The 24,599-nt window shown below is 45.6% G+C and overlaps 1 protein-coding gene across 3 annotated transcripts in view; it reads left to right on the top strand.

Moving 5' to 3' along the window:
- Nucleotides 1-20,831: 20,831 nt before the first annotated feature.
- Nucleotides 20,832-24,599, top strand: part of RMP24 (ribonuclease MRP subunit p24) — a 31,023-nt gene continuing 27,255 nt past the window's right edge. Inside the window, exons 1-2 of one of the 3 annotated variants that reach the window (XM_073630776.1) lie at nucleotides 20,832-20,986; nucleotides 24,368-24,390. In XM_073630776.1, the coding sequence (XP_073486877.1) occupies nucleotides 20,913-20,986; nucleotides 24,368-24,390 (97 nt within the window). In that variant the 5' untranslated portion in view covers nucleotides 20,832-20,912. Of the gene's footprint in view, nucleotides 20,987-21,516; nucleotides 21,920-24,367; nucleotides 24,391-24,599 lie in introns of those variants that run through there. The other 2 variants (XR_012244464.1, XM_073630777.1) reach the window with 2 other exon arrangements.

Raw genomic sequence — 24,599 nt, 5'->3', positions numbered from 1 at the left:
TCAGCCATGCTGATACTTGCAGTTCCATAGCTTTAAAGGGTAAAGGTTTGAGTTTCTTTCTGGTTGATACAACCAAGCATTTTCTTTCCTGGGGGCGGTTTCTCAGCTCTTGGCTCCGGACCGTCTGTTGCTATAACGCAAACTTGAAAGGGACCATAGCTGACAAGATGATTGATGAATGTCCTGCTACAGAAGATCAAAAGATCAAAGGCATTGAAGATTGACCTAGGATACAGAGACATGATACATGGACATTGCTGCCCCTAGAGGCCAATACAGCAGGACAGACAGTAATATAAGATTAAGGACTACCTCGTGGCAATACCTCATTGAACAGGAGGCTAGTGGGTGTGGTTACGAATGGGTCTGAATGAATGTTTATTTAATGCGCATACAGGAAGGAATTTGTCCTTTTTTTCGCTGGTGGCCCTCTGAGCCGCATGGCACCATTTAGAGCCACACGACTCTCTCTTTTCCATCTGAGCCCAGCCTGATGATACAAAGCCTAGAGGAAAGTATTGTGATAAGTATCTTTGATATTCTTGTATTATGTGTTCTGTTGGTATATGTTTGTAATACCTTTCTTTAGTATTATCATGTTGGCGTTTCCTATTTTCTGGGGAAATAAATAAGACTTTGTATTAAGCAGCGTCCTTGTATCATTGTGATATCAACAGTAAAGTGATCAGAGTTTAATAGACTAGTTAACTAGGGGAATAGACAAGGTAATACATAGGTGCAATAGATAGAGGGAGTCCGTAACCACCCTCGAATAACATTTATTTGCACCAATTACTTCACTTTCCCCCACTACGTCCCACCTACAAATGAATGCCCGCCCCCAATTATAATAACACTCCGCCTACAGACAAAAAGGTGTCCCTGCAAATTTTTTTACAATGTTGGCAACTATGGTAATGCACATAGTGCCCTGGACGGTCATCTGAGGAGGACAGTAATGGCGCACACCGTGCTCTGGACAGTCATCTGAGGACGCCTGTAATGGTGCACACAATGCTCTGGACGGTCATCTAAGGAAGAGGCCTGTAACGTTTCACACTGCTAGCATGCCATGCCACAAAGCACACTGCAGTCACTATGTTGCTTGCTGGGAGGGGAAACACTCACAGGCGAGGAAAGCGAACATTCACATGAGCGATTGACAAAACAACTGACGAAAATTAGAATTGATTTTTGTTTAGTTTTCATCACTGGAAACATGTCGCTGACGAAAATTATGATGAAAATATTTTCGTCAACGAGATTAACACTAGTGAGGTCCCCAAAAAGCTGGTCACGCAAACCAATAACGGTGAAGTGCTGAACATTCTTCCTTGTTTATTTAAGCCCAACTTCAGAAAAAGCAAAAATTCTCCCTGGCAGTGGGGCTGTCCCCGCACTGTAAGGGTAACTGCAAGTTTAGGTCTAGGTAAGGTAGTTTTACTTACTTGATCTCTACTCTTCTGGCAGAAGACACTCCCCTGTGATCCATCCGTAGACTGTTCTTTGATGTCCTCATGTTCAATGCAGAACTATGGGTCCTGCATTGGTCTTGACAGTAAAGTGGTTGTAAACTCTATTACACCACTTGTAGCTACAGAAAAGCCTATAACAAGGCTTACCTGTAGTTACTGTGAATATCTCTTAAACTTACACAGTTTCGTCGATATTCAGAGTTTATGCAGCCGATTACATCATCGGCGCATGTGCTCTGAAGTTCCAGGCCTTCAGAGGTCATGCCGGAAACAGAGGCTCTTGCATGCATGCACGAGAGTGACATCATTGCGGCTCCGGCCACTCACAGCGCCGGAAGCCGCAACCCAGAAGAAACATTGGGGGAAGATGTCAGCGGTCTCAGCCCCACTGCTTTGTAAATAAATACCCAAACATGTGCAATAAACAACAGTGTATGCTTACACATAATGGGATGATGGAAGTCAGCAGAGCTTGACTGTGACGGGAGGGCCCGTGGAACTCAGAATCCCTTGGAAAGTAGGGGATGTCCTTGTTTCAAATCCTCATCCACCTCTTATGTGTAAGTCACCCTGTGCTATCCTGGCACAGGGTGAGTGAGAAAATATATCTTGGACTACTTAAAATGGGACAGTAATATTTGTCCACAATATCTCCCAGGATGTATGTAGAGACTATTATTGGTTTGTTTGATTCTGAACTCAACCTGTTAATTGAGTGAGCTGATCACATTAGCCTCCAGGACTGGCTAGGAGACGAACTCTTGATGACTAGGCTGAAGAGGGGGAAGATTGTTGTTTGTATTGTTAATTGTAATTAGCTCCTGCTATTGTGTTTATACTACTGTGTGAAGCTCGGTGCCCACAAGTCTGTGTCCTACAGGTCATGTCTCTGAGTCATCTGGTCTGGGTAAATGATTTAGATAATTAGCTCATGGTAATTAGGTTAGCTTTGAGTCATCCTGCTGTATAAATTTGTGTGAGATCTCAAATAAAGAGTTAGTCCTGATGTACTCCAAGACTGGTGTTGTCTAGTTCTTGGGGGTTCCTATAGCCAGATCCATTGGGCTCGTGTTCCAGAACTTAGGAAGCGGTATACTGACGGAAGCACTCAAGCGGAGTGTGGGATGTTCCGTGACATTGGTGGCAAGCAGCGGGAAGCTTCCGGCAGTCTGGGAAATCTAAACCTCCACCTGGATCCAAGATCAGGATAGCAGACTTCAGTCACCCCAGCGGAGGTATGGACCTGGCATCAGAGTTGCCAGGGCTGCTGCGGATCATCCTTTCAACATACACCAGGACTGTGTCTGAGGATGAATACCTGGAGCTTAGGCAGCAAATTTGGGTGGAGCTCTGGATTGGAGCCCTCCAGCTTGCTGGTATAAAACAGGGCAAGTGCTTTCCAACCCAAGAGCAACGGGCCAGTGACCAACGGGCATTGCGGATGGCATTCCTGGGAGAGCAGCCCCAGGAGCAATGGGTGACTGAGTTGGACAGGCTGGTCCAGCAGGAGATAGAGCTGGACAATCATTATCGGGCTCTGCAATGGCACGCAGGGGAGGGATATTTAGGGGAGACAACAGAATGCTCTCCGGAGGGATATGACTTTGGAGGCCCTGGATTGCTGTGGGAGAGCCTTACAGATGATTTTATGTTTGGCGATGAAGGGGAGCCTGACCTTGAGGACCTGCGAGAATATAGAGAGGCTATGCTCGGTCTTGCAGGGGGTCTCAGAGCTCAAACCTGATCTGGACCATTTGCTAAGGAAGGAACAGCATCTGGAAAGGGCATACAGGAAACTGCTAGAACACGTTCAGCAGCATGCCAGAGAATCGGCAGTGGAAAGTCTGAAGATTGCCGTCCCCAAAGCTGAAGTGCTGACCACAGGGCAGAGCTCTGCTAACCTCTGTCCAGCACTGATAACATCTTCTGGGTTCCATGGACAGGAGATGGTAAACCTCTATCTCCAGACACCAGTTATAGAGATAGGGGATTTAATAGACTTTTCTGCTGAGGAAGAACAACCAGGCACAAATAATATCACTAGACATGCACTAAAAATTTGGGACCACATTCACAGACAGGAAAAATGGGAATTCAATTCACCATTAATACCTTTAACAAACACAGAATACTTCACACCGGGAATAGAAGTCCTATTTGGAAAATGGATAACAAAAGAAAATGCACAGTTAAAAGATATCATGGACCAAGGCAACTTTTGCACGTATCTCGAATTAAAGAGCAAAAGGGAGTGGAGAACGATCGACGAATGGCATTATAACCAATTAAAACATTTCGTAGAACATCTGCCCCAGCCAATAAGAGCGGAAGCAAACTTGCTCCCCTTAGAAAAAATATGTGAGGACAAGGGAAAAAAGAGGGTGATCTCAAAAATCTACAGTATACTCATAGATAGGTCTGGCCCAGACACCCCACCGCATATTACTAAGTGGGAAAAAGAACTAGGAACTAGTCTGAAGAAGGAAGAGATTAGTCGAATATTGCGCAGAGTACACACTACCACAGTAAACAGCAACATGAGGGAGATGAATTATAAATGCTTGATGAGATGGCACATTACACCCGACAAAGCGTACAAAATCCAAAAAGAAAAATCACAACACTGCTGGCGAGGGTGTAAAAAGATTGGGACAACAGCCCATGTATGGTGGCAATGCCCGGAAGTTGGAAGGTACTGGGAGGAAATCAGGCAAATAATAAGAGAAATAACTAACCTAAGGATACCAGACGACCCATGGAGCTGTTTGTTCCACGGGATAAATATCCCGAATAAACAATACTTGAAAACTTTACTGCCGCCAATGTTAAACGCAGCCAAAAGTCTTATTCCCCGACACTGGAAGGAACCCACGAGACCCACAATAAGGAGCTGGTGTAATAAAGTTAACGAGATCCAAAACTTAGAGTACCTGAGGTACAGTGAGGGGGAGGGTTTGGACGCTCATGGGGAAAAATGGCAAGAATGGGAGAAATTTAAACAAACGTTGAGATATGCTGAAGTTATGGGAGCTTAGGGAGCAGGAGAAAGTAGGCAATAGGGAAGAAGAGGAAAACTAGAGGACAACCAAACCAGAAGACAGAGGAGTAGCCTAGACGCCCAGAAAAGCGACTGGTAGTCGGGGGTAGATGGGGTTGGGGGGGGGGTGGGGTGGGGCGGGAGGGACACGCGGTAAAGTGGGTCTGGAAAAGAAGGGGAAAGAGGGGGGAAAGAGGAGAAGAAAGGGAAGGAAGGGAAAAGGGAAAGGGAAAGAAAAAGAAAAAAAAAAAAAAAAAAAAAAAAAAAAGAAAAGGAAAAAACGCTACTATGATGTAATCGTGAGGGAAATAAATGAACGGAAAAGTTGATTAAAGTACCTCAAAACGACAAAAGCTGAAGTAGCAAAATGAAAAAAAAAAAAAAAAAAAAAAAAAAAAAAAAAAAAAAAAAAAAAAAAAGGATAGCAGACTTCAGTCACCCCAGCGGAGGTATGGACCTGGCATCAGAGTTGCCAGGGCTGCTGCGGATCATCCTTTCAACATACACCAGGACTGTGTCTGAGGATGAATACCTGGAGCTTAGGCAGCAAATTTGGGTGGAGCTCTGGATTGGAGCCCTCCAGCTTGCTGGTATAAAACAGGGCAAGTGCTTTCCAACCCAAGAGCAACGGGCCAGTGACCAACGGGCATTGCGGATGGCATTCCTGGGAGAGCAGCCCCAGGAGCAATGGGTGACTGAGTTGGACAGGCTGGTCCAGCAGGAGATAGAGCTGGACAATCATTATCGGGCTCTGCAATGGCACGCAGGGGAGGGATATTTAGGGGAGACAACAGAATGCTCTCCGGAGGGATATGACTTTGGAGGCCCTGGATTGCTGTGGGAGAGCCTTACAGATGATTTTATGTTTGGCGATGAAGGGGAGCCTGACCTTGAGGACCTGCGAGAATATAGAGAGGCTATGCTCGGTCTTGCAGGGGGTCTCAGAGCTCAAACCTGATCTGGACCATTTGCTAAGGAAGGAACAGCATCTGGAAAGGGCATACAGGAAACTGCTAGAACACGTTCAGCAGCATGCCAGAGAATCGGCAGTGGAAAGTCTGAAGATTGCCGTCCCCAAAGCTGAAGTGCTGACCACAGGGCAGAGCTCTGCTAACCTCTGTCCAGCACTGATAACATCTTCTGGGTTCCATGGACAGGAGATGGTAAACCTCTATCTCCAGACACCAGTTATAGAGATAGGGGATTTAATAGACTTTTCTGCTGAGGAAGAACAACCTGATAAGCCTCCAGCAGAAGAGCTGGTATTAGCGCTAAACTTCACTGTGCTCTGCCCAGCACCAACAGCAGTATCTGTGGAGTTACAACAAACTTCTCCAGCTGAAGATCTGGCAACTGAACAGAGGGTCCAAGAACTCTGCCCCACACTTTTAGCAATTCCAGAGACTGGGGATTTAATAGACGTTTCTGTAGAGGAGGAACCACCTAGCAACCCCCCAGCAGAAGTGCTGGCAACCGGACAGAGGGTCCAAGACCTCTGCCCCACACCTGTGGCAGTTTCGGAGGCCCAGGGTGAGAAGGTGGCAATCACTTCCCAGCAGCAGATACAGGGGGAGAAGGGAGAGGAGGTGTGTGTTGTCCCTCCCCAACAGTTGGCCAGGGTGGAGGAAGCGGCCTGCCCTCCCCAGCAAAGATCAGTGCACCTGGGAGACAGTACCATAGACATGTCGTCCAAGCAGCCAGATGAGGGAATAGAAAAGGAAGCAGCCAGCTCACCTCCCCAATGGCAGCTACACAGTTTGGGAGTGGAGGAAGCCAGCCTCCTGCCCGAACGGGTAGCCGGAGCGGAGGATGCGGAGTCCCCAGCAGAAGGGCTCAGGACATCTCCATACCTCCTCAACCAAACAGTTAAATCCCCTTGTGGTATGGACTCATTGCGGACAAGAACTGTCACCATTTTAATGAGGGGCTGGCGTGATATAAGCTTTGGGATGAGCCCTCTCCAGTCCGGCAGGCCCCTACACATGTGTTCATACTTCTCCCAAAATATGTCCAAAGACTCCGCACGGATAAAGGACAAATCATACTCATAGGAACCTGCCGGACTGATCAGGACGAGGATATCTGCGGGCCTAAACCCCATATGCAGGATTTTATCCACCACTCCCCTCCTATGTGGGGGGATTCCACCGCCTTCCCATTTTAATTGAACAACATTCCTCCTTTTAAACAGGGAGGAAGATAAAACATTTTCATATTCCTTCCCTACTTGCTGCCCCTTCCCAGTTTCGGTAGCAGCAACACCAGCATAAGTTTTTCTTACACCACCCGCATTTGCAGTCTTGTCCTTGGACACATTCAAATCTGCTGGCAGAGAGTCTGAATCAGCTGGGATAGCAGTCTTTTGATTAGCAGAGGCAGGACCCTCCCCCTCCCCCTGCTCTGAACACACAGCTTCAATCACAGTCTTAATTACTGCAGACTCCTAGAGAGTTGTAGCACTACTGCACCCAGCATCTCCTCCACCATTCACAGGAACAGCCGCTGTGCCTGGTCCAGGCAAAATCACTGTATTGTCCATGGAGCTCCTCACTGTAGACTCTTCCCTCAGAAGCTGACAGTTTTGCCCCGTGCACACGGTCGGATTTTCCAACGGAAAATGTGTGATAGGACCTTGTTGTCCGAAATTCCGACCGTGTGTAGGCTCCATCACACATTTTCCATCGGATTTTCCGACACACAAAGTTTGAGAGCAGGATATAAAATTTTCCGACAACAAATCCGTTGTCGGAAATTCCGATCGTGTGTACGCATGCTCAGAATAAATAAAGAGATGAAAGCTATTGGCCACTGCCCCGTTTATAGTCCCGACGTACGTGTTTTACGTCACCGCGTTTAGAACGATCGGATTTTCCGACAACTTTGTGTGACCGTGTGTATGCAAGACAAATTTGAGCCAACATCCGTCGGAAAAAATCCTAGGATTTTGTTGTCGGAATGTCCAAACAAAGTCCGACCGTGTGTATGGGGCATTACTCTCACCAGTTTCATCTGAAGCTTTGTTTTCAGCAGGTAATTCAGACTGCATTTCATGCTGCACATTGTCTATGGGTCTGGGCTGACTGCCCGTAGCACTACAACCCTCAGCAAGCCCATTGTCACTAATAAAGTCCACATCACCATCCTGTACACACACTGTACCTGCTTGCTGTGTTGTTACCTTTGTGGTGTCATGGCTGACGGTGGGATCAGACTTCCTCCCAGCTGCTGCAGACTTCATGGTGGATCTTGCTCTCGCTAGAGGTCTCTCTTTCACAGGGTGAGGAACGATGTCCATCTTCCTATCATCATCTGGGGATTCCAGCTTACAGATGAACTCCAGCATGCCAGTACCTCCCTCAACCTCCTGCTCAGATGTTCCATATTGCTGTTGCAGAGGGAGGGAGACAGAGGCCTCCGCCATTGACGGTTTAGCAGATGTCTGAGGTGTTGAAGAGCTGGGCTCATCCTCCAGGCCCACTTTCTCACATTCTCCATGCAGAAAGCGGTTCCTCTCCTCATGCGATTAAATTGCTCCTCATTTCTATATTTTTCTTTAAACATGCCACTATTCTCCTTCAGAGAGCTCACCAGCTCCTTCTGCTTCTTCACAGCTTGCTCCAAGTCTTTCAACTCAGGCCTCAGAGCCAGTCTCTTCATGCTGTATAGTTTGGCATAAACCTGTTTTTTCTTCCTAAATTCAGCCATCAAAATCAACAATTTCTCCTCTTCTTTCTCAATCCGCTTCAGCTTTCCAACAATCCTCTGTCTAAAGGCAGACAGGGACTCATCACTCCTTGGGCCAGGCCCAGTATCTTCCACAGGCTGAGGCCTAGTCACAGGCCTATCCAGGGGGCCCCCGCCAGGGTCCTCCCCAGGACCCAGCATCCCTCCTGGGGCAGAGAAGCAACTCCAGCCCCTGGTCTCTGGAAGCACAGGAGCAAAGGAACCAGCAACCTCACACCTCGCTGTCAAGGAGCAGAATGGCAGTTTCCCACCATCCCTGTGCTGAGTTCCCAGGTCTGTACACCCGCTGTGCCCATTATTAGGAGTTCCCACATCCATGTGCAGAGTTCCTGGGTCTCCTGTACATGTTACTCCCCTCCTGTACGTTACCCCCTCTCTGTACATGTTACCCCTCTCTCTGTACATGTTACCCCCCCCTCCCTGTACATGTTACCCCCCCTATCTGTACATGTTACCCCCTTGCTGTACATTTTACCCCCCTCCCTGTACATATTACCCCCTCCCTGTACATATTACCCCCTTCCTGCACACGTTACCTCCCTTCCCTGTACATGATTTTACCCATCGCCTGTACATATTACACCCTCCCTGTACATGTTACCCTCCCCCCCCCCCTTCCTGTACATTTGGACAGATGTTGCAATAATTACTGCTCAGACTGACAGGGTTTAAAGCTGATGCTGTCTCACTGGCCTGGGTTGCACACTGAGAACCCTGCATAAAAAAGGGCTGCAGTAAATCGGGCTCTCTCTCCTCAAATTCCAGAGAACCCGGGACTGATCTGCCAACCTGTTAATTCGCGGGAGTACACAGCAAGGAGGGCAGAGCAGTAGCAAAGCTACCTAGTCCCATAACAGAGTAGTAGAGAAACTTGGAGTTTTCCCAGAAATAGGTCTGTTGCTTACCTACCCGCAGTCACAGCACCAGAGACAGAGCGGCTGCAAGTTCACTTCAGGAAACTGAAGAAAAAAAAAACACAGCTCGGACAGTGCGTTCCACAGAGCTGCGGACATCAATTCCGGTTTATCACTGGCACAGAGAAGCTGGATGTGACTCTGCAACTCCGAGGGTAAGCACCACCCAGTGGTGCCAATCAAAAACCAAGATGTCATAAGCCTAGGCTAATGACCAGACTAGAAACAGGAAGTGGGCTGTATAAGGTATTTACTGCCAGAAAAAAAAATCTTTTACTATCCAAAGTTAAAACAACAAGGGCAGAAGATGGAAAGTTGAAAAAAATGACTGAAGGTCTGCTTTAAATTAGCTAAACCCATTAGTTTTTAGTTGACTAAAATGTACTGGAGATTTTGGTTGAAATTACAACTAAAACTAAAACAATTCAGATGAGTAAAATATGATTAAGACTAAAATGGCATTTTAGTCAAAAGGCTATGACTAAAACTAAATAAATATTTGATGTAAAAATTAACACTGCTCCTAACATGGGCACAAAAAGAAAGAAAAACCTGGCAGGGGTTTTAACCCCTCAATCCAAAACAAGAATAAAAGTTGTACCTTTAAATAAAATTTAAAGTGGACCTTCACTCTCGAAAATAACTTTAACCACTTCAATACCAGGCACTTTCACCCCTTCCTGCCCAGGCCAATTTTCGTCTTTCAGTGCTGTTGCATTTTGTATGACAATTGTGCTGTCATGCAACATCGTATCCTTATGAAATTTTTATCATTTTTTGAGACAGATAGAGCTTCCTTTTGATAGTATTTATTCATCACTGGGTTGTTTATTTTTTGCTAAACAATTGAAAAAAGACCAACAATATTGAAAAAACATTTTTATTCTTAGTTTCTGTCATAAGTTTGCAAAAAAGTAATTTTTCTTCTTCACCGATGTGTGCTGATAAGGCTGCACTGATGGGCACCGATAGACTGCACTGATAGGCTGCACTGATGGGAACTGATGAGGCTGCACGGATGGACAATGATGAGGCAGCACTGATAGGTGGCATTGATAAGCTGCACTGATGGGGCTGCACTGATAATCAATGCCCTGGTTATCAGTGTAAACTGTGTGCTGACAACTGTGATGGTTATCAACTTTCCCTTCCTTACCAGAGACAGCGTGTGAGGAGAGGAATGTTGTTAACCAACAAGTTTATTTACATGTGATCAGCTGTGATTGGACACAGCTGATCACATGGATCACATGGTCACAAAACACGTCTGATGAGCATTCCAGGGGGCGCGTGGTGGTGGGGGGGGGGCGTGGTTCTGGCAGGACATCCATTGGTGCCCTCTGAGAACTAGAGAGCCGCGCTGTAGCTGTCTTTCGGCTATATCACGGTAATGAGGTGGTTAAAGGATAAGTTCACCTTTTTTTTCTAAATTCTAACTCCCCTATGTACCAATATACCATTAATGTACTTCTTTTGCAGAAATAAAAAAGCATTCTATTTATCTTACACAGCCCTTACCTCAGTGTCCAGCTGGCTGTATAAAAAAACAAAAAAACATCTCCATTACATCCTGGACAGACCTTGGGATGTTACAAAGGAAGGAGTTCATCAGCTGAACTCATTAACACACACCCTGCATCTGCCCTCTCCCCTAACAGCAGACCACTACCACCCACCTTTTCAGGTGCACGTTTTTGCAATGCAATCAGTGAATAAGGTTCTCACTAAATACACAGGCAGTGATCTTTCATTTGGCAGAGTGGGCAGGAGCTGAGCAATCAGATTAGAGCTTAAGCAGATAGCTGTAGTATTGAACAGGAGAAATATGTCCTGGGTACTGTAAAGCCCACCATACACTATACACTCTGATTGTACAATCTCCTTTAGGTCTACCATCAACTATGTAGTGCAAAGATGTGAATAAACAAAAAACTCCCTGTGACCGTGAAATTGGATTACATTATTGAAGCCATTTGGCTCTGTCACAAGCGTGGTTATGGGGCTTTGTTTATGTTTAATGATTATTTTAACTACAGATATGCATATTTACCATCAGTTTGTGTTATTATATGAATTGTATATTAGTTTGGCACTTTTACACTTCATTTGTGTTTTTTCAGCATAATTTTCATAGTGCACCTGATCATATAGTTTTCTTTTACCACAGCACTGCATAGGATATATGTTAATATATAGTACAAGGGCCTGCCTGATTGGATACCGAGTGATTGGATAGTGTGTCCTCCTATTATATGGTTTTGGTAAATCTAAAGGAGATCGTACAATCAGACTGTATAGTCACCTTTAAACACCTAAAATTAGCTAGTTGTGCTCTTGGTGCTATTAATTGTTAACCACTTCAGCCCCGGAAGGATTTACCCCCTTCCTGACCAGAGCACTTTTTACAATTCAGCACTGTGTCGCTTTAACTGCTAATTGCGCGGTCATGCAATGCTGTACCCAAACGAAATTTGCGTTCTTTTCTTCCCACAAATAGAGCTTTCTTTTGATGGTATTTGATCACCTCTGCCGTTTTTATTTTTTGCGCTATAAATGGAAAAAGACTGAAAATTTTGAAAAAAAAATGATATTTTCTACTTTTTGTTATAAAAAAAATCCAATAAACTAAATTTTAGTCATACATTTAGGCCAAAATGTATTCGGCCACATGTCTTTGGTAAAAAAAATGTCAATAAGCGTATATTTATTGGTTTGCGCAAAAGTTATAGCGTCTACTCACTAGGGTACATTTTCTGGAATTTACACAGCTTTTAGTTTATGACTGCCTATGTCATTTCTTGAGGTGCTAAAATGGCAGGGCAGTACAAAACCCCCCCAAATGACCCCATTTTGGAAAGTAGACACCCCTAGGAAATTGCTGAGAGGCATGTTGAGCCCATTGAATATTTATTTTTTTTGTCCCAAGTGATTAAATAATGACAAAAAAAAAAAAAATTTACAAAAAGTTGTCACTAAATGATATATTGCTCACACAGGCCATGGGCATATGTGGAATTGCACCCCAAAATACATTCAGCTGCTTCTCCTGAGTACGGGGATACCACATGTGTGGCACTTTTTGGGAGCCTAGCCGCGTACGGGGCCCCGAAAACCCAGCACCACCTTCAGGATTTCTAAGGGCATACATTTTTGATTTCACTCCTCACTACCTATCACAGTTTTGAAGGCCATAAAATGCCAAGATGGCACAAACCCCCCCTAAATGACCCCATTTTGGAAAGTAGACACCCCAAGCTATTTGCTTAGAGGCATGGTGAGTATTTTGCAGCTCTCATTTGTTTTTGAAAATGAAGAAAGACCAGAAAAAAAAAATTTTTTTTCTTTTTTCAATTTTCAAAACTTTGTGACAAAAAGTGAGGTCTGCAAAATACTCACTATACCTCTCAGCAAATAGCTTGGGGTGTCTACTTTCCAAAATTGGGTCATTTGGGGGGGTTTTGTGCCACCTGGGCATTCCATGGCCTCCGAAACTGTGATAGGCAGTGAAGAGTGAAATCAAAAATTTACGGCCTTAGAAAGCCTGAAGGCGGTGCTTGGTTTTCGGGGTCCCGTGCGCGGCTAGGCTCCCAAAAAGTCCCACGTGGTATCCCCATACTCAGAAGAAGCAACAGAATTTATTTTGGGGTGTAATTTCACAAATCCCCATGGCATGTTTGAGCAATATAACATTTAGTGACAACTTTGTGCAAAAAAAAAAAAAAAAAAAATTTGTCTCTTTCCCGCAACTTGTGTCACAATATAAAATATTCCATGGACTCGACATGACTCTCAGCAAATAGCTTGGGGTGTCTACTTTCCAAAATGGGGTCATTTGGGGGGGTTTGAACTGTCCTGGCATTTTATGCACAACATTTAGAAGCTTATGTCACACATCACCCACTCTTCTAACCACTTGAAGACAAAGCCCTTTCTGACACTTTTTGATTACATGAAAAAATTATTTTTTTTTGCAAGAAAATTACTTTGAACCCCCAAACATTATATATTATTTTAAAGCAAATGCCCTACAGATTAAAATGGTGGGTGTTTCATTTTTTTTTTCACACAGTAATTGCGCAGCGATTTTTCAAACGCATTTTTTGTGGAAAAAACACACTTTTTTAAATTTTAATGCACTAAAACACACTATATTGCCCAAATGTTTGATGAAATAAAAAAGATGATCTTAGGCCGAGTACATGGATACCAAACATGACATGCTTTAAAATTGCGCACAAACGTGCAGTGGCAACAAAATTAATACATTTTTAAAAGCCTTTAAAAGCCTTTACAGGTTACCACTTTAGATTTACAGAGGAGGTCTACTGCAAAAATTACTGCCCTCGATCTGACCTTCGTGGTGATACCTCACATGCATGGTGCAATTGCTGTTTACATTTGACGCCAGACCGACGCTTGCGTTTGCCTTAGCGCGAGAGCAGGGGGGACAGGGGTGCTTTTTTTTTTTTTTTTTCTTTATTATTTTTTTGCTTTTTTATCTTATTTTTAAACTGTTCCTTTCATTTTTTTTTTTAAATCATTTTTATTGTTATCTCAGGGAATGTAAATATCCCCTATGATAGCAATAGGTAGTGACAGGTACTCTTTTTTGAAAAAATTGGGGTCTATTAGACCCTAGATCTCTCCTCTGCCCTCAAAGCATCTGACCACACCAAGATCGGTGTGATAAAATGCTTCCCCAATTTCCCAATGGCGCTGTTTACATCCAGCGAAATCTAAGTCATAAAATGCTCGTAGCTTCCGGTTTCTTAGGCCATAGAGATGTTTGGAGCCACTCTGGTCTCTGATCAGCTCTATGGTCAGCTGGCTGAATCACCGGCTGCATTCTCAGGTTCCCTGTTGAGACAGGAGAGCCAGAGAAAAACACGGAAGACGGTGGGGGGGGCATTCCCTCCCACTGCTTGTAAAAGTAGTCTAGAGGCTAATTAGCCGCTATGATTGCTTTTACATGAAAGCCGACCGCTGGCTGAAAAGAATGATACCAAGATGATACCTAAACCTGCAGGCATCATTCTGGTATAACCACTCAAAGTCGTGAATGGCGTACCTGAAGACAAAAAAATGGTTAACAATAAAGCACAGTAAACGGTAAAGTATAAAAAATTGCATACCTGAAAAGCAAACATGATAAAACATAATAACGATAAAACATTGCAGAACAGAATACAGTAAAAAAGAGCAGAACAATAGAGAGAGAATAGAGAGAGAGAGAACAATGAAACGACAACTATTTTTTTTTATTTTTGTTTGTGTTTTTTTTTTTTTTTTTACACTTTTTTTTGTAACTGTAACTTATAACTGTAACCGGTTCCAGGTTCGGGTCTCTCAAAATGCGATGGCATCTTGGGAGACCCTGTGAAAGTGTGCCTAGTCTGTGCAATGCTGTACCCTACGCTAATACTCAACTAGTGAATGGTAGCGTTCAAAACATTCACCAATGCAAAAACCAGGATTGTCAGGACAGGAGGGACAATAATAGAGGGTGTCACGCCTATATCCGCGCTTGCTGCAGACACAACATCTTTTTTGGGGGGGTTCGTTGGGTAGGGGTACTCGGGAGGACATAAAGAAAATGCCTCTCATGCAGCCGACTGCATTTGGTTGGGGATGTGAATGGGGGAAGTACGGGCGCTACAGAAGCGGTGGGTTCCCAATTAGGATTGGCGAATGCAGCAGGAAGGGCATTATGGGCACGACAGGCCTGTGTTTGTCTTTTTGGTGGCAGCGGGACACTACTTGTGCTTGCCACCTCACCAGCTTGAACTGCACTTATGGGACTCGCCACGTCACCAAGTGTTACTGCAGTGCTGGTATGACCATGACCGGGGTGTACTAGGCCGCTGGCGCTTGCCAGTTCACCAAAACGCTACAAAAAAAAGTGACAGTGATCGATCGATACTACACTTGGGTGGGCTGGGCTGGGCCGGGCGGAGGGGCAAAACGCAGGTGCTAGCAGGTATCTGGGCTGATCCCACTAACACTGCGTTTTTGGGAACCCTAAACTGCTGGGGATGCTAGTATAGATCTGATCGGATCAGATATTGATGCGTTCAGATACTATACCACTAAGGGAGGTGTATGCTGCGTGTGTGGGTGTTAGCGGTACTGGCGCTAATCTGACGCTGCCTGGGGCTGGTGCTTGCCAGTTCACCAAAATGCTACCAAAAAACTGTTAGCGATCGCAGGGATCAGGCCTGACTCTGCGAACGCTGCAGTTATGCGTTTAGTGTTTTGTAAGTGACAGTGATCGATCGATACTGCACTTGGGTGGGCTGGGCCGGGCCGGGCGGAGGGGAAAAACGCAGGTGCTAGCAGGTATCTGGGCTGATCCCGCTAACACTGCGTTTTTGGGAACCCTAAACTGCTGGGGACGCTAGTATAGATCTGATCGGATCAGATATTGATGCGTTCAGATACTATACCACTAAGGGAGGTGTACGGTGCGTGTACGGTGCGTGCGTGGGTGTTCGCGGTACTGGCGCTAATCTGACGCTGCCTGGGGCGACGCATATCACCGCCGGGCGATCAGGGGGCTAAACCTTTATTCGGTAATAAACGGCGGGTGCCCTTACACTATAAAAAATAAACGAACTAACCAGCGTCACCTGTAACAGTTATACGGTGATCAGTGGTGAAAGGGTTAACTAGGGGGCCATCAAGGGGTTAAAACATTTATTAGGTAGTATATGGGGGTCCCTGTCGCTATAAAACGCTGACAGCGAACCTAAATATTTACGTTCCTAACTAGCGTCACCAGTGACACTAATACAGCGATCAGAAAAATGATCGCTTAGCGACACTGGTGACAGGGGGTGATCAAGGGGTTAAAACTTTATTAGGGGGGGGTTAGGGGGGTACCCTAGACCTACAGGGGGCTAATACTAACTGTCCTACCACTGCTAACTGTCACAAACTGACACTATGCAGTAATCAGGAAAAAAAAAAAAAAAAAACCTGCTTGGTGTCAGTTTGTGACTGGGGGGGGGGGGGGGGTGGTGATTGGGGGGGGGATCGGGGGTGTTTAGTGTGCCTGGCATGTTCTACTGTGTTGTGTGTGAGTGTTGGTGCACTTACATGTCTTCTCTCCTCGGCGCTGGAACGGAAACTGCCGAGCCGAGGAGAGATGACATCACATCCTCTGCCTCTGTTTACTATACAGAGGCAGGGGATGTTTCTCATTGGCTGGGAGCGATCGCGAGGGGGGGGCCACGATCGGATGGTCTCCCCCTCGTCTCTCATCGCTCCCAACCAAATGCCGACCGCCGATGGCACCGGGGGGGGGGTTCCGATCGGACCCCCCCGACCGCGGGAAGGCAATCACGTACCAGGTACGTGATTTTGCCTGCCCGTGCCGCTCTGCTCACGTATATAGACGTGAGGTGGTCGGCAAGTGGTTAAAGGCACACCAAACACAGATGCAAACACACATTTTACATGTGAAAAGACGAGTCACTAAATGCACAGTAAAAAAAGAGTGCAACCCGCTACACGCCAAAATATGCCATGATCTACTTTGCCATGTGTTACGTAGTTAGTAAGGTTGAAAAAAGACTCCAGTCCATCCAGTTCAACCGGTGTGGATGTGTGTGTTCATGTCAAAAATCATTTCCCGTATCCCTGTACGCTGTGTTCGCCAATGGTGATTCTAGTATAGGGAATAAATTATTCAGTCTCAGGGAGTGGAACAAGACACGCTGCCATTCAATGAAATTGGTCTAACCCTTAGCCTGGGTTCACACTATACCGGGCTGCGGATCGCACAGGAGCGCTGTGCGTCCTGTTCCCCGTTTCAGGGACGAATCAGGGCCGATTCTATGCCTGAATTCGGCCCTGAAACGGAGCCAAAGACGCACAGCGTTTTTGTGCAGTGTGCTCCGCAGCTGCCCCGGAGATATGTGAACCGGCTCCATAGGGAGCCAGTCACATTCTCCTACTATTGAAATTAGATGCGGGGAAACGCACATCTAATTCGCATAGGTGTGAACCCGGGCTAAACTGCGTAGGGAGTTTTTCACTGTCAGGGCGGTAAGTATGTGGAATTCCCTTCCACAATTGGTGGTGTCAGTGAGAAGTATTGATAGTTTCAAAACTTTTGCATGGGTATCTTAGCGAACACCTGAGGAGATGCGGGAGCTGGTGGATTTGTAACATGTTACACCCTGAATATGGGTGTAACATGTTACAAAAGGTGAACTTATCCTTTAAGGAGGGTGCGCTACAGACATATGCTACAAATAGAGATTTACATGTATATGTAGCCCAACAACATAGTTGCCAACATTCTGAAAAAATTAATAGGGACACTTTTTTTTGTATGTAGGCAGAGACTTATTTTAATTAGGGGTGGGGCGTGCTTTTGTAGGTGTGGCTTAGCTGAGAGAGAATGAATGTGGGGTGCATGGGCATGGTTTAAACTAAACAGTGGGTGTTGCTTAAAGGGGGTGTGGTTAGAGTTTAAGATGAAAGAGGGAAGGAGGGAGACGGAAGAGAGGGATAGAGGGAGAGAGAGATAGGGAGAGAAGGAGAGAGAAGGAAGGAAAAAAAGGAGTGGCGTCGCTAGTGGGGAGCAGGGGGTGCGGGCTGCACCTGGGTGCAACCTGGGACGGAACTGGATTGAGAGAGGCGCCACAGTTCTCTCCTCTTCCTCCTTCCCCTGCTCACTCCGGTATCTCTGCTGGCAGCTGCTGTGTCTCTTTAGCTCCCTGAGATGTTCAGGGAGGGAGGGGGAGACAATATTGTGAGGCAGACAGGCAGCTCAGGAGTCCCATTGCCCAGTGCCCGCATGTCCTCCGTGAATCGCAATTGCCTATTATGGTGACTGGCAGGCGGGGAGAGGTGCCGGCTGTCTATCACAATTACACTCCTCAGAGCTGACAGAGCCTAGGCTCCTCCACACTGACAGTATATCCACAACAGGAGGAGGAGCCTAGGAGGAAGGACGTGTGTTGATAGAGCCACGCTAATCTGAGGTCTGTAATTGCAGAGAGGGGAGATTTACACGGGGGAGTTACATTAGGGGGATTGCACGGGGGGTTACATTAGGGAGATTGCAGGGGGGGTTTACATTACGGGGATTACATGGGGGGTTACATTTGTGTGATTGCACAGGGGGGTTTACATTAAGGAGATTGCAGGGGGGGTTACACTAGGATTGCAGGGAGGGCTACATTAGGGGGATTGCACAGGGGGGTGGGTTACATTAGGGGGATTGCCACGGGGAGTGGGTTACATCAGGGGGATTGCACGGGGTGGTGGGTTACATTAGGGGGATTGCACAGGAGGGGGTTACATTAGGGGGATTGCAGGGGGGTTTACATTAGGGGGATCACACAGGGGGGAGGGTTACATTAGTGTGAGTGCACGGGGGGTTACATTAGGGGGATTGCACAGGGGGGTGGGGTTGCATTAGGGGGATTGCACAGGGGGGTACATTAGGGGGATTACAGAGGGGAGGGTTACATTAGGGAGATTGCACGGGGGGAGGGTTAAATTAGGGGGATTACAGTGGGGGGTTACATTAGGGGGATCACATGGGGGGTTACATGGGGGAGGGTTACATTAGGGGGATTACACGAGGGGGTACATTAGGGTGATTACATAGGGGGGAGAGCTGTGCTGATGCTTTAGCCTGCTCAGTGCCCTGGATGACTCAGCGACCGGGAGGTGACACCAAATTTTACCGCACCAGGTGACACCAACCCTAGTGACGCCACTGAAAGAAAGTAGGTAAGAAAGAAAGTGATGGAGAGAAAGCAGGCCCAGATCCTACGTCACAACAGAAATATGTGTATTCCAGAAAGTTTAACAATCAGAAGATAAAGATACTCCAAACACCATCCCCCAGGCAGATTCCATCAAACAGATACAAAAGATGGTCAGAGAGTGTTAGGACATGATACAAGAAATGGTCAGTGAGTGTGCGGACATGGTACAGGAGACTGTCAGAGAGGGTGCGGACATGGTACAGGAGACTGTCAGAGAGTGATTGGACATGGTACAGGAGGCTGTCAGACAGTGTGAGGACATGGTACAGGAGACTGTCAGAGAGGGTGCGGACATGGTACAGGAGACTGTCAGAGAGTGATTGGACATGGTACAGGAGGCTGTCAGACAGTGTGAGGACATGGTACAGGAGACTGTCAGAGAGGGTGCGGACATGGTACAGGAGACTGTCAGAGAGTGTGAGGACAGTGGTGCCTGTGGGATCTCCCCCCATTATTCGGTAGGCAACCCCCATCATCGGCCGACCACCAGCCACAACTTTTGTAAACATGGCCGCGGTATCTACCTCCGTCTAGCAGTAGTCCCCTCTGTGTTCATTGGAGAGGGGCTTCCGAACCATGCAGCTATTCGGCTCTATCTTCAGTGTACAAGCAGAGCAATTCGCTTGTACACTGAAGAGAGAGACGATTATCTGTGCGGGTGAAAGGCCCCTACCTTCTCCACTGAACATAGAGGAGACATCTGCCTACCGAATACCGGGAAAAAGCCAATTTCCTGGGAAAATCGGCACTGTTGGCATGTATGCAACACGTGTACAGGAATTATTTTACTCCCTCGGCAACTAATATTTTAGCTTTTATGAGAGATGAAAATATATTCCCCAGATCTGTTGATATACAGTAAATCAAACCTGGCAGACAGCGTGGGGCCCTCTGACTGCCCCCTGCTGGTTCTTGTAGCCAAAATGACCAGGACTTTCTTTGAGACTTCGGGAAGGTGAGAATCTATGGCTACATGGAAGGGATGATTTTATTGGCATCTAGGTGTCTAGCCTAGAAGCTTGCTCTTTTCTTTTTAAACAAATTGAAGAAAATATGTATATGACTGATTACTGAATACTGTGAGTACTGTAGCTTTAATAACACAGAATTAGGACCCATTCACTCTTGTGTGGCTTGTCATGCAACTTTGGATTCTTCCAATGTTTTCCAAAGAGTACATATCTGTGTGACTTAAAGTTGCAGCTACTTTAAAGTAGCTCCTTCACTACTTTGGTCTGGCCTTTATGCGACTTGAAGGCCATAGACTTCAATGTAAACCCTCAAAAGTCGCAAGAATGGCGGCAATGAAAAAAAAAACAATACCAATTTTTTTTTTTTAATGGCATGCCCCCCCCCCCCCCCCCCCTCCAAAATTCATTTTCATTTTTTTTAGTTAGTAGATCGCAAAAAAAAAAAAAAAACAAAACGCAGAGGTGATCAAACACCACCAAAAGAAAGATCTATTTGTGTGAAAAAAAATGATATAAATTTTGTTTGGGTACAGCATTGTCGAATAGCAAAAATGGACCGGTCATGAAGGGGGTAAAAAGTTCCGGAGCCGAAATTATTAATGAATTGTATTTGGGCGGGTACATGAATATTACACAACAAAGATTATGAATATTATTATGATTATGTAAATTTACAGTCCCTTTAAGATAACGTACTACAATGCACAACTATAGCTCTTATTAAACTATAAAATCCTGCACATTTGTTCTCTCAAGGAAAATATAGTAATAGAAATGTGATCCCATAAAGACATTTGCGATCAGAGACTTGTAGATGGCGCCTGCGCTGTATTGTAGCAATACACACATTTTGTCTACTACAAACCAAAACAGGAAACAGCTCCATAATCCAGACTGCTCATTGGTCTAAACTGGTCACGTAATAGCGACGTCATGTAAGGTCCTATATTCTGGCTGTGCAAGTTTTATTATTCTCCGAAAAGACCATGACGGAAAAGTTCCTGAAGAGAGCAGCAGTGGTGGTAAAAGATTTGTGTCCGGGGCTGTCTCGGCATCTCCTGTGAGTTCCTAAGTTTATATTCATATCATGTGCTTTATGATGACGAGCTGTCCCAGGACTTGTCATGGCCACGTGTTACGTTCATATATTTGTGTATGGGGATTGTAGCAGCTTGTTGTTAATGCTGCACAGAGGTGGCTGCTGATTTCTAGCGGCTCACTGTACTTTTATTATGTGAACTCCCTCATGGTAAAAGTGAAACAAACCTTAACCCCTTTATGACCTCACAACACATATGTCTTGATGGGTGGCCAATGTTTTATGTGCGGAGGGAGTGCTAATAGCAAGCGGTCTGGACTAAAGATCGGTAGCTGGTGGGAACCGACTTCCGATAATCCGATCATGTGACCACTGCTCTCCGCACACTGGTAATCACACGATTACCAATTGTTTCTGACCTCTGGTCATCAGTGATGGGCTTGGGCGTGTTCGGATCGAGCCCGCCAGGAAGCCGTCACTGCACTCCACCAATCATAGGCAGTGAGGCATTTCCCGACTGGCAGCTGCACATACACACGCTGCCTATGATTACCACACTGCCTATGATTGGCGGTGTGCAGTGCTGGCTTGCTGGTGGGCTCGATCCAAACACGCCCAAGCCCATCACTACTGGTCGTTAAAGCGGAGCTCCACTTGTTTGCACCCTCCACTGCCACATTTCACACTTTTTTGGGGGAGCAGGTACCTGGTTTTGACAGGTACCCACTCCCACTTCCTGCCCATATCGCCGTGGCGAGCTACGGGGATGTTTGGCTTCTGCTCCCACCCCCCACCCCCAGCCTCATGGGAAACGCACAGGTCCCAGAAGACCGTGGGACCATTCACAAAGCGCAGCGCGATGAGCGTGTGCGCAGTAGGAAACCGGGCTGTGAAGCCGAACCAGTTTCCCTTACTTACAATGCCAGGTGCCGATATTGCTGGATCCCTGGTCAGGTAAGTGTCTACAGCTAAGTGTGTAGAGCTTTTGAAGATGTTGACTTTTTTCATATTTTTTGATATATTTTTATTTTTGGGAGACTGGAGCTTCTCTTCAAGAACTGTTTAAATGGACACTAGGGTGAGCAGGAAGGGGTTAATGCCAGTGAAACACCGGAACCCAGTTTTGCAACTTTGGCATTCATTAAACTTTATGTATCATTTTAACTATTTTGTGTATCGAGGTAAATTATACTGTGACTGGTGTAGCAGTGATAAGGAACACTGTTACTGGCATACATACACTGGTGCAGTGATCAGGGACACTGTGAGTGGGTGGCAATGAATAGGGACACTGACTGATGACAGTGTATGTACAGTATTTACACTATATTACCAAAAGTATTGGGACACCTGCCTTTACATGAACTTTAATGGCATCCCAGTCTTAGTCCGTAGGGCTCAATATTGAGTTGGCCCACTCTTTGCAGCTATAACAGCTTCAACTCTTATGGGAAGGCTGTCCACAAGGTTTAGGAGTGTGTCTATGGGAATGTTTGACCATTCTTCAAGAAGCGCATTTGTGAGGTCAGGCACTGATGTTGGACGAGAAGGCCTGGCTTACCGTCTCCGCTCTAATTCATCCCTAAGGTGTTCTATCGGGTTGAGTTCAGGACTCTGTGCAGGCCAGTCAAGTTCCTCCACCCCAAACTCGCTCATCCATGTCTTCATGGGCCTTGATTGAGCACTGGTGTGCAGTCATGTTGGAACAGGAGGGGCCATCCCAAAAGTGTTCCCACAAAGTTGGGAGCATGAAAATGTCCAAAATATCTTGGTATGCCAACGCCTTAAGAGTTCCCTTCACTGGAAATAAGAAGCCAAACTCAACCCCTGAAAAACAACCCTACTCCATGATTCCCCCCCACTACCACATTATTTGGACTAGTGCACAAAGCAAGGTCCATAAAGACATGGATGAGCGAGGAGTGCCTGTGAGCAGCCACATTTGGGTGCACAGGCACACCATTGTCGGTAAAGCTCAGGAGGAATGCTGATTATCTGGATTAGACTATTTTTTTGTAATCAGACAATCGGCAATAATATTAAAGTTTTCATTATTATGCATACTAACCAAAGGCAGCTTTTATTTTTTAACGAAAATTCTACTTTAACCACTTCATTACCGGCGTATAGTAAAATGACGTCCAGGGACATCCACCCAGGATAGTAAAATGACGTCCAGGGACATCCACCCAGGATGGGATCTCCCATCCTGGGTGGACGTCATATGACGGCCTGGGCTTCCCGGCCGTCTAGGGGGCGCGCACGTGCACCCGCTGTGTTGCTCGGGACCCGGTGCGTGTGCCCAGCGGGCGTGATGTCCGCCGGGCACCCGCAATTGCTGGTTAACCAGGCAGGACCGTGGATCTGTGTGTGTAAACACACAGATCCACGTCCTGTCAGTTGAGAGGAGACCGATCTGTGTTCCCAGTACAGAGGAACACCGATCGGTCTCCTCCCCTTGTGCGTCTCTTCCCCCTACGGTTAGAATCACTCCCTTAGGAAACATAATTAACCCCCTCATGTCCCCCTAGTGGTTAACCCCTTCCCTGCCTGTCACATTTACACAGTAATCAATGCAATTTTATAGCATTGATCGCTGTATAAATGTGAATGGTGCCTCAAAAGTGTCTGCCATAATGTCGCAGTCACGAAGAAAAATCGTGATCGCCGCCATTACTAGTAAAAAAATAAATATTTTTTTTTTTAAAAATGCCTTAAATCTATCCCAGATTTTGTAGACGCTATAACTTTTGCGCAAACCAATCAATATATGCTTATTGCGATTTTTTTTTTTTTTTTTTTTTTTTTTTTTTTTTTTACCAAAAATATGTAGAAGAATACATATCAGCCGAAACTGAGGAAAAAAATTGTTTTTTAAAAAAAAAAATTGGGATATTTATTATAGCAAAAAGTAAAAAACATTGTGTTTTTTTTTGTTTTTGTTTTTTTTTTAGATTGTCGCTCTTCTTTTGTTTATAGCGCAAAAAATAAAAACCGCAGAGGTGATCAAATACCACCAAAAGAAAGCTCTATTTGTGGGGAAAAAAGGACGTTAATTTTGTTTGGGTACAACGTCGCACGGCCGCGCAATTGTTGTTTAAAGTGCGACAGCGCTGAAAACTAAAAAATTGGTCTGGGAAGGAAGGGGGTGAAAATGCCCTGTATTGAACCGGTTAAATTCATTATTTTTAGCAGCGCAGTATTTTTTACAACACACTGCTGTGTTGTGGTGTTAGGCAATGGTTTTTCTTTGTGTCCTAGTGATGATCAGCGTTGTTCTTGTTCTCAGTAAACGCAGTTTACTGCATATAATTTGAACAAGGTCTTGCAGTATGCAGTTGTTCTGAATTTTTGACTTTTGTATTCATGTTGTTCTATACTTTTTTTTTTTTTTTCTTCCAGGTCTGTTTGTCCTGTTCCAAAAAGTGAGTATATTTTGAGAAGTGAAATTATTCATTCCACAGCCAAGTTATGGAAAAATATCTGCACACAGTGTGGCTGCAAGTGGCAAACTTTCACCTTTTATTATGCACTTATTAAAGGACGTTCCAACCAACAGCCATTTTGGCATTGTTATAGTTTGTCCCATCACCTGGCACAGTTTGTGTTTTGAACACCGTCATAAAACATTTTG

Source organism: Aquarana catesbeiana, linkage group LG05 (assembly GCF_042186555.1).
Source record: "Aquarana catesbeiana isolate 2022-GZ linkage group LG05, ASM4218655v1, whole genome shotgun sequence".
NCBI lineage: Eukaryota > Metazoa > Chordata > Amphibia > Anura > Ranidae > Aquarana > Aquarana catesbeiana.
Note: the sequence above shows the minus strand (reverse complement) of the source record. Positions and strands in the feature narration are given on the sequence as shown.